Raw genomic sequence first — 9,880 nt, 5'->3', positions numbered from 1 at the left:
CGTCTCTCATGGTTCGTCTACCCCTCCGATTTCCCCCCCTTCGTTCTTCCCCTCCTGCTACCTTCTTCTTCTTCTTTTTTTTTTTTTCAAGAAATATTTTTAAATGGATGTTTGAGAAGCCAAGTGAAGCTTCTTTCCGGTTCTCTGGGGTTCCCCTGGCCTCTGCCCAGGTTACCATGACTGCTGCCCCGAGTCAGTGAGGCAGGGCCAGACAGCCATGTGACCTGAGTGGGTCTCGGTTCTCATAGCCGGCTCTCCCCCAGGACAAAGGGGTCACACTTGGGGGTGGGCAACAGTCCGCTGTCAGTCACGGCAAGATGTCCATGCTCATTTGCCGAGAAAATCACACCTTCTGGCTCTGTCTTGGAGCTTCCAACCTTGCAGTCGGTTGGGTAAATATTTACCTGGAGGGAAGAATACTGCTGGTGAGGATGCATTGTATTGGCCGTGTGCCAGGCACTGCGGCTGGGCTTGTTATCTGCATTATCTCGTGTGAGTCTGTGCTCCCCCGGTCAAGTGCAGTGGTTCAGTTATTATGCCTATTTTAAAGACAGGGAAGTGGAAGAATGAGAGTTTGGTCAGGTCGCCCAGCTCACCCATAAGAGCGGGAGCCAGGGATGATCTCGGAATCTGACTGGCTAGACTGAGCTGCTGAGTGGAGCTGTCAGGAGATCCTAGCCCCAGAGGGTGGCAGAGCTCCCTGGCCCCGAGCCCCGGAGCAGAGGGTGCAGGTCCTGGGGGCTGCGCTGGGTGAGCCCAGGTGGTCGGCGGGCACACTGAAACTGTGGCGTGTGCTCTGCCCGTCCCCTGTCTCCAGGCCTGAGGCTGCTGAGGGCAGATTTCATTAGCCTGACTGTGGTTTGGGAAGGTGCCAGCTTGGCTGGGGTTGCCCACTGTAGGAGCACCAAGCTGGCTTCTTGGGATTCCAGAGATTTCTTGGAGTCTCCCTACCACTGGCTGCCCACAGCAGGGATGCAGTTTTTCCTCTTTGGGGCAATGGGTGGCATTTCAGTCCCCTCCCCCGACCCTGGAGGGCTCCCAGCTCTCGATCCCGGGGGACTTAGCCCCCTCAGGTGCCCCCAAGGAGCTCGGCAGGCCAGGGCAGGTGGTGCTGGGTGTTACCCCGCTGACAGGAGTCTCAGAGAAACCGAGGCTGCATGCGTTAGCCCCTCTGGGACTCCTGAGGGTCGTCTTCCACGGGGTCACGGCCTATGTCCTGGTGCTCATTCAGCCCTGTTGGTCGTTGGGGAGCCTGGGAACCAGGAGGGGCAGGTGTGCTGGGAATCCCAACGGCCATGCTGCCGCCTTGCTGCCTTTGCCAGAGGCCTCTGCTCTCACCCCTTCCTGGCTGGGTGCCTGTGACCCCGGGGATACAGTCCCGCTGTCTTCCTGCCTCCCTCCCTCCCTCCCGGGGAGACAGGACCCTGCAGCCCCTTGTCTGGGGCTGTCAGATCAGCAGCCCACTCTGACCAAACTCCCGGAAAGTTCTTTTTCCTTCTTCGGGAGTCCTTTGGAGGACCTTCTCCTCGCCCCGGGTTGTCGCTGTTCATGAGTGACATCCTTCTCAAGGGCCTCATCCTGCTGCTTCTCTCTCCTCGGCCTAGGATCATGCGACCGGATGATGCCAATGTGGCTGGCAACGTCCACGGTGGGACCATCCTGAAGATGATCGAGGAGGCAGGGGCCATCATCAGCACCCGACACTGTAACAGCCAGAATGGGGTAAGTATCTGCGGGCTGTCACCCAGCCTGCTTGGGATCACCTGAAAATTCCAGGCCCAGGAGGCCTGGCGACCCTCTGTGTGCAGCATCGCACCACTCTTGGGTCAGGACAGGAGTTTGCTTGGAGTGTTCCCCTCCTTTGTCCCCTGGGCCTTGGGAATTTCTGGAATCCCTGGATGGGACCCGTTGGAATGGTGCTTGGTTTGGGACGTTTGGGACTCATCAAGGAGGGATGGGAGACAGTCAGAGAGTAAGCTGGGAGCTGGCTGAGAGCTGCCTTTAAGCTCCTCCCCCTCCTTCCAGAAGAGTCTTGGTTTCTTTTTTTTTTTAAAAGATTTTATTTATTTATTTGAGACAGAGAGAATGAGAGAGAGCACATGAGAGGGGGGAGGGTCAGAGGGAGAAGCAGACTCCCCGCCAAGCAGGGAGCCCGATGCGGGACTCGATCCAGGGACTCCAGGATCATGACCTGAGCTGAAGGCAGTCGCTCAACCAACTGAGCCACCCAGGCGCCCCAAGAGTCTTGGTTTCTAGAATCCACGGGAGCCTGGCTGCCCTGGGCCTGACCCCTCCCCTGCCCCATCGACACCCCCAGGGGCGGGGTGGGGCCTGGGCAAGCACTGGCACTCTTGCCAGGGAAGCCCAGCGAAGCCCTGCCGGAGTGCCCGGGATGAGGCCAGGCTTTCTGCTTTTGCAGCTTGGGCAGCCGGCGGGCATTTGGCCCATCCTCTCCTGCCCTGCCTCCAGCCCCGAGGGACCTGACTTTTCCTCTCGAGGCTTCTCCAGCTGCCTCGCTCGGGGAGGGGGGTCTGTCTTGTGCCACACTGCCACCTGGGGGCCAGCAGAGATGCAGTGCCACTAGCCTCTGTGTCCCAGTGTCCTGTGTCCCCGTGGGCCTGGACCAGCCACCTGCTGTGATGAGAGGAGGAATGCATGCTGGCTGGAGGGGCAGCGGGAAGGAGAGAGAGAGCGGCATGCACGCGTGTGTGTGCGTATGCGTGTGCTTGTGTGTGTGGGCACCAAGCCAGGGGGAACGTTTTATTTTATTTATTTATCTTTTTTAAAAAAGATTCTATTTATTTGAGACAGAGAGAGGGAGAGCACAGAGGGAGAAGCAGACTGCCTGCTGAGCAGGGAGCCTGGCGTGGAACTCGATCCCAGGACCCAGAGATCATGACCCGAGCCAAAGGCAGACCCTTAACTGAATGAGCCACCCAGGCGCCCCTAGGGTGAACGTTTTAATGGGTGGACACAGGCGAGGGGGGACCTCGGTGTGCTGTGAAGGAGGGGCTCCCCTGCCCAGCTAGGAGTCCGGATTTGTTCAGGTGCCCTGGGAGTTCCCGGGCAAACCAGGCCATGTTCAGAGTGCGCCCTCTGGTGGTGGCGGGGAGGATGGGCCTGTGCCTGTGGGGCGGGGTGGGGGTGGGGCTGGCGTGAGGGCCCAGCACCTGGCGGCCCCCTGAGACAGACAGGGAGGGTCCGGGCAGGCCTGGCGGGAGAGGCCAGGCACCGGGAAGAAGAACTTTCGGATGGCGGAATGGGGGAGAGGGGAGCCTTGGGTGGCGAGGACCCACATAACTGCTGCTGGGTAGCATTTTGCAAAGCTCTGAAGTGCTTCTGCTCATATAATCCTCCCCACACTGCGTTATTATCCCCGTGACCGCAGTTGCACAGGGGAGGACGTGGAGGTACAGAGAGGCTGCATGCTTGCCCGAGGCCACGGGGGGAAGCTGGGGGTAGGTCGGCCATGAATCCTGGCCTCGAACCTGTGCTTTGAGCCCCCGGAGGGAGCCTGGGGGTACAAGAAGGATCATTTTGACATGTTCGCTTACAGGGGTCTCAGGACTGGTGGTCCCAGGGTAGGGGTGCAGAAGTTCCAGGCTTGGGAGGGGGTGTGAGCCCCAGGCAGCTCCAGGTGGTTAGACACTGGCATGGGGGCCAGTGCTGGCCTCTGAGGGGCTTCGCTGGGGCTCTGGGTCAGGGAGGGGGCACCCTCACCCCACCCCCCTGGAGGTCTCATCTAGTCTATGCCTTTAGTACCGTCATGTAGCCCTGGGGTTCTGTTTCCAGCTGGGACCTCTTGGTTGGCTCCATCTGGATACTTAGTTGGCCCCTTGACCTTGATGGGCCCGAAAAGACACCCTGGACCTGTCCCCAGGCTGCTCCTCCCACAGTCTCCCTCTCCTCTGTACATGACTGTGGCATCCGGTTACCCACACTCAGAACCTGGGGCCTTCAGTGACCCCATTCTTCTTCCGTTGTGGACACTGGTAGCCGAACCTATTGGCTCCACCTGCTGGGTAGTTGTGGATCTGAGCACCGGCCAGCTCCCGGATCTCCTGTCCCATGCCTTCCCTTTAACATTCCCTTGGGCTACACTGGCTCTCTTGCTGCTGCATGAGTGGCCAGTGTTCCTACCCCAGGGCCTTTGCACTGCCTCTTCCCTCTGCCTGAGCTGCTCTTCCCCCAGATATCAGCATGGCTCCCCCCACCTCCTTCCAGTCTATGTAAATATGACCTCCACTGAGGCCTTTCCTGATGACCAGCTCCCTCCTTGCTCCGAGCTGTTCTCCACAGCACTGTCGCTCCTAGAACATTGTGCGTTTTGCTCATTTATCTTTGATCTGCTCACCTCTCCCCTCCACCCCCATTAGAGTGTAAGCCCCTTGAAGGGAGGGACTTTTGCCTTCCGGTCCCTGCTGGATGCTCAGCATCCGGGTGGAGGCCTGGAACACAGTGGACTCCCATTGGCGATCTGCTCATTGCCAGTGTCCTGTGGAGCCACTTCCGTTTAATAGGCACTTACGGTGCACCAGCGACCACACTGTGTGCTTGACCTTTTCTTTGCGGAATCTTCCCAACCGTTGTCTTAACCCCACGTTGTGGGGGAGGTGCGGAGGCCTAGAGAAGTTACACGGCTTCCTGAAGGTCCCACAGAGTGGTCTCCTCTACGGTGGCGTCCGCTGAGTAGGGCAGGTGCCGGCCAAACGGTCACAGTAGTGGGGCGGACCTTTCTGGACCCGCTTGTGCCCATGTCTGATCCCCACGCATCTGTAAGAGGGGGCGGCTCAGCCCCCTCTCCACGGATCATGCCCTCAGGTCCTGGTGGCACCCTGCCAGCCCCACTTACTTCTGAGTCTGACAAGGTCAAGAGCCAGGGAGCAGCAGAGCTGGGAGTTGAGCCCAGGGCCCCTCGCTGTCCGTTCTGGCTCTGCAGCAGCAGCTGTTATCCTGGCTTCACGTGCTGTGGCCGCTCTGGAGCCCAGCCCCCATGGTTTCCCCCCGAGCCCTGCGAGCGCCGTGGTACTGGTCACCTCTGGGAGTACGGCGGAGGGCACTTCCTGGGGTAGACTAATGAGAGCGCTCCCGGGAGGGGGGCTGCCCCTCCTGCTTTAAGCCCCCGAAGCAGAGAGGTCCAGGGCTGTGTCCGAGGCACAGGCAGCCAGAGGTGTGTGTTCAGCTTGGAGATCCTCCTCCTGCGTATAGATGTTCATTGGCTCCTTTTTTGAATTTTTGGGTCGCACCTGTTCTTCACGGAATGCCTGAGGTGGGCCCAGTGCCCTGCTAGGCCCCTGGACAACAGCTCACGGTCAAGTTGCCTCTGCCCTGGGCCCAGGCCCATGCTGCCCGCGCCCCAGACCGGTGGAGAGCCCCCAGGCAGCCCACCTGTCTCTTAGGCTGCCCTGCCTATGAAGGACTCTGGAGTGGCTGCCCTATAAACATTCATTCTCTCTTTTAGAACCAAGCTTAAGATTCCTAACAAGCAGCTTCCAACCCAGAAGAGCAGGTTTGAGGCTTCTGCCAGGCGTCTCATGCCAGGCCTGAGGGCGTCCTGTGGCAGGTGTGTGTTGACAGCATTCCCTGGGAGAGTGTGGGGAACTGCTCTGTCTCCTCCTGGGTCACTGTGTCCATGTTCCAGGTCATGGAAGGGAACAGAAATGGCACCTGCCAAAAGTTCACACCACTCTGAAGTACAGGGACTAAAAAGTCAGCCAGTCTGCTCGTCTTCTCTGCCCCTCCAGCAGAGTCCTGGCCCCACACCTCCCCTGGCCCTACAGGCCCTGCTGACCCCTTAGCTTGCACCTCCTGCTGTGCACCCCTCCCCCCCAGCCTCCACCGTGCGCAGTCCCGCCTGCTCCCCCCTCCCCTGGGGTACACACCTCCATACCTGCCTCCTCCCAATTGACATCATTTCACTCGGGATGCGCCCTCTGTGGGGAGGCTGCCCCCCACCCCCAGCACTTCCCACACTGCCCCCTTCAGAACACTTGCCACCGGGGGGCATTGTCCTATTATTTGTCATCTGTCCCCCTGTCGGAACCCAAGCCGAGGGCAGGCGCTCTGACTCACTCCCCTGAATCCCGCACCAGGTGCAGAGCCTGGCTCCACGCATGCCAGTATTTCCCGCCTGATCTGCGATCTCGGGTCCCCTGGTGTACCCGCAGTCAGCCATGGCCCAGAAGCAGATGACCCTCCCTCTGACGGTGCGTCAGAGGGTCAGTAGTCGCCTAATCTGTGTCACCTGCCCACATCGTTCACCTCCTTCGTCTCAGCACGCCGGCATTTCATCCTCTCTCCTCCTCCCAGGAAGAAGTACACCGAGATGGGGCTCAGGTCCATCCAAGACTAAGCTGCATTCCCATTAAAAACTATTCATATATATATGCATGTGTGCTACCCATGTGTGAGTGTAGCCATACCAAAGTTTAACCGCTCTCCAGTGAGGACACCTGGTTTCATTCCGGTTTGGGTGTTGCTGACAGCGCCTGGATAATTCCACCAAGCCGCCCAGAGGTGGGCCTCTGTTCCTGTGCTGCTCGGCTCTGCGGGTGCCTTTCCAGCTTTCTGCCAGTGGGTGGTGCTGTAGCCACAGAAGTCTACTTAGAGGCGCACTTCGTTTTAGTGCCAGTGTGACTTAGGGGGCGAGTGGGGGGAGGCCGGTGCAGATCGGAGTGACCACAACTTAGCCCTAGAACCTTTCCCAGCCACTCTGGTCCCCTGCTTGCTGAGACCTGACTCTGGCACGTTTATAGGAACAGAAACTGGAGGAACCCCCAACCCCGTGTTCCTGACTCACCCGGGAGGTGTGAAGGTGCAGGTTCCCTGGCTGTCCCTCCGGAGAGGCGGGGCAGGTCCCATCGGCTTGACGTGGGCCGGGGAAGTTGCGTGTCCGGGAGGCGGCAGGTGGACTTTGCACAGGTTCCGCAGGAGGTGCCACCAGGGCTCAAAGTGACCGTTACCACAAGCTCAGTGGACGAGGGGCGCTGCGAGGATTAGCTGGGAAAGTGAATACCAGAGCAGGCAGGCCCGGATGGGCAGGCTCTCAGAGGTGAGCCCCCATCCCCCACTCCCTGCTCCCCACCCAGCCTGGGCGTAGCCGGAGAGCCTTGCACACCTGTGCCCAGCCTCCTAGAAAAGAGGGTTGGTTCCCGGGAGAAAGAGATAGACGTACCAAGTGCTCTACTTGGCAATGAGGGTCTGAGGTCCCACAGCTGGGACTCCAGCATCTTGTGTCATTCAGTTTGAGCAGTTCTTTGTGCCAGTCCCGGCGGGGGGCGGGGGGGGGATGGGGGAGAGAGAGGCACTGCTGTCCTGTTGAGAAGTACTTCGAGAACATACACTGAAGTGTCCCTTCAATCTGGGAAACAGCCCCCAATACTGAAAATGATTTAAGTAAAAGGACACCCATCAAAGGATTGTTTGTAATAAGCAAATGGACCCAACTGGACCCAAGTCTCTGATAATGGAATATTCCATTCTATTTGGCCATTAAACATACTTTTGCAATGGGGTGTCGTGACGTCAGTTGTGGAAAGGGCCATGCAGAAGAATGAGGAAGTCTGTCACTTTCGATAGAAAACAAGCCCCAGCGTAGACTGTCGCGTGCCAGACGGCCCTCCAGGCATGGGTGTACTCGGTGGCCATGTCGATCCCTTAGGGAAGGGGTCCTGGGTGGCTGGGGACCAGTGACAAGACGCACACCGGGTACCCTGTACCCTTTCCTTCCTTTCAATTTTGAGTCCTGCAAATGGGTTCCTATTTGAAGGACAAATAACACTTAAATAAAGGAATATTGATTGCAAAGCAGTATTTATAATGCAGGCAGGTTATTTTTCCTTGTTTTGAGTAGAAAAAAAGCAGATTGTGGACAAGTATGTTTATGTTTGCCTGACTGTATGAGACTGAATAACTCAAATGAACCAGGGAGATCCCATTCTTGGGGAGAAGAGCCTGGGAAGGAAGATCCTGAAATAGAACCCTGGGTTCTCTTTGGATGGGAGGAGTGATTTTTTCCCTCCTTGGTCTACTTCATTGTGTATTTCCCAAATTTTCCATAATGAGTATGTCTTTTTTTGCTTTCCATTATGGAAGTAATACACGTCTTTTGTAGAAAAATTAGAAAAAAGAAGCCACTGCTAATCTTCACTGCTCAGAGAATCCCACTGGTGTCCCCATGAGGCCTTTCTGTGTCTCCCGTGGTTTATTTATTTATTTATTTATTTGACAGAGAGAGAGACAGCGAGAGAGGGAACGCAAGCAGGGGGAGTGGGAGAGGGAGAAGCAGGCTTCCCACCGAGCGGGGAGCCAGATGCAGGGCTCAGTCCCAGGACCCTGGGATCATGACCTGAGCCGAAGGCAGACGCTTAACGACTGAGCCGCCCAGGTGCCCCTCTCCCGTGGTTTTGCAACTAGGAATGTGTGATGTCAATAAATGGCGTTACTTTCACAGTGGGAGAAAGAAACGCCACTTTCGAGGAGCACGTCCGGGTTGGGGCTAACCTGTCTCTGGTCTCCGCAGGAGCGCTGTGTGGCCGCCCTGGCCCGCGTCGAGCGCACCGACTTCCTGTCGCCCATGTGCATTGGTGAGGTGGCGCACGTCAGTGCGGAGATCACCTACACCTCCAAGCATTCCGTGGAGGTCCAGGTCAATGTGATGTCCGAAAACATCCTCACAGGTAACTTGTGCGCGCGTCTCACCAAGCCAGCAGCAGCCTAGCTCACGTTGATGGGGGCTGACCCTGGCGCCACCATGAATGACGTCCCTTCATTCCCAGCGCCACCCAGGAGCAGATACTTCTGCCATCCTTGCTCTGCAGGCGGGGACAGGTTAAGCAATGAGTCCCGACAGCGTGCTCCCCCAGTGGGCTTTGGGCTCGGGCCTGGTGTGCAAGCACTGCCCCTCTTGCCTTCCCCGGGCGGAGGCCTGGTGACCAGCTCCTCAGGGGCAGAGGGGTGGCAGTGGGCTGGGAGGGCACAAGCCGCCCTCCGGCCCCCTGCTGTCTCCCCCGCCCCCGACCGCCACCCGCCTTGCTGTTCCCTGGAGGTGGGGGGGCCACTGGCTGGGGGGAGGGGTCCCTGCCCTGCCCTTATCCCTGCACCCCTGGCCCTGCATTCCAGGCTTAGGCTGAAGCTCACTGGGCGAACCTTTGACTCTGGTTTGATCTGAATATTCTCTTTCTCAGAGTGGTAACCATGGAAACCCCTTTTCATCCTCCCACCAGGCTCTGCAGGGGAGTGTGGCGCAGCTGCTTTTTATAACCGGCTGCTGACGGGGTAGGCAGGCCCCTTTGTCCCCTTGCTGCCCACCTCTGGGTCCCTCGTCGTCCACGCAGAGGGCAGGGTCCTTGGGTCTGCCTCCTGATGCCCCTCGCCCCTTCCTTGGCCGCGGCTGCCTGTAGGTGCTGTGCTCAGAGATCTTTCAGGGGCTCAGGCTTCTTCCCTCCCTGGGCCTAGAGCACAGTTATCCACCTGGAACATCCCGGTGACCTCCGCAGGCCCGGCTGTGGTGCAGTAAATGATTTAGCCCAGCAAGGGCCTGTGCTTGGGGAACACTCAGCATCCCTGTGCCCTGTGTTTGTGGCCAGGCCCTTTTGCGGCCCGGGGCTCTGGCATTGAAGGGACCGTGGCACAGAAAGGGGTCCCGGGCATGGGCATGGTCTTCTCACGATGGGGCCTTGGGGTCCCTGTCCTCGTTCCCCGTGCTCTGTCTCTCTGTGGCCCAGGCCTCCTCCCCTGGGCTGTGCTGGGCTTGACGGGAAGTCACTGTCTCTGCTGCTCTCTATCTTCAAGCTTCCCCCCCCCCTGCCCCTCCCCCCCCCCGGCCGTCCCAGCAGGGTCGCTTTCTCATGGTGATTTTCAGCAGGAGCCAGGAACTTCA

At 58.6% G+C, this 9,880-nt stretch overlaps 1 protein-coding gene across 1 annotated transcript; it reads left to right on the top strand.

The window, feature by feature from the left end:
• Window positions 1-1,568: 1,568 nt before the first annotated feature.
• On the top strand, window positions 1,569-8,778 carry LOC102748425 (cytosolic acyl coenzyme A thioester hydrolase-like). The gene is made up of 2 exons (XM_081811290.1): window positions 1,569-1,722; window positions 8,522-8,778. The coding sequence occupies exons 1-2, from the start codon at window positions 1,609-1,611 to the stop codon at window positions 8,717-8,719; spliced, it is 312 nt and encodes a 103-aa protein (XP_081667416.1). The 5' UTR covers window positions 1,569-1,608; the 3' UTR covers window positions 8,720-8,778.
• Window positions 8,779-9,880: the final 1,102 nt, after the last annotated feature.

The sequence above is a fragment of the Leptonychotes weddellii genome, unplaced genomic scaffold, assembly GCF_054177405.1.
Source record: "Leptonychotes weddellii isolate Sample4059 unplaced genomic scaffold, ASM5417740v2 HiC_scaffold_6841, whole genome shotgun sequence".
NCBI classification, from domain to species: domain Eukaryota; kingdom Metazoa; phylum Chordata; class Mammalia; order Carnivora; family Phocidae; genus Leptonychotes; species Leptonychotes weddellii.
Note: the sequence above shows the minus strand (reverse complement) of the source record. Positions and strands in the feature narration are given on the sequence as shown.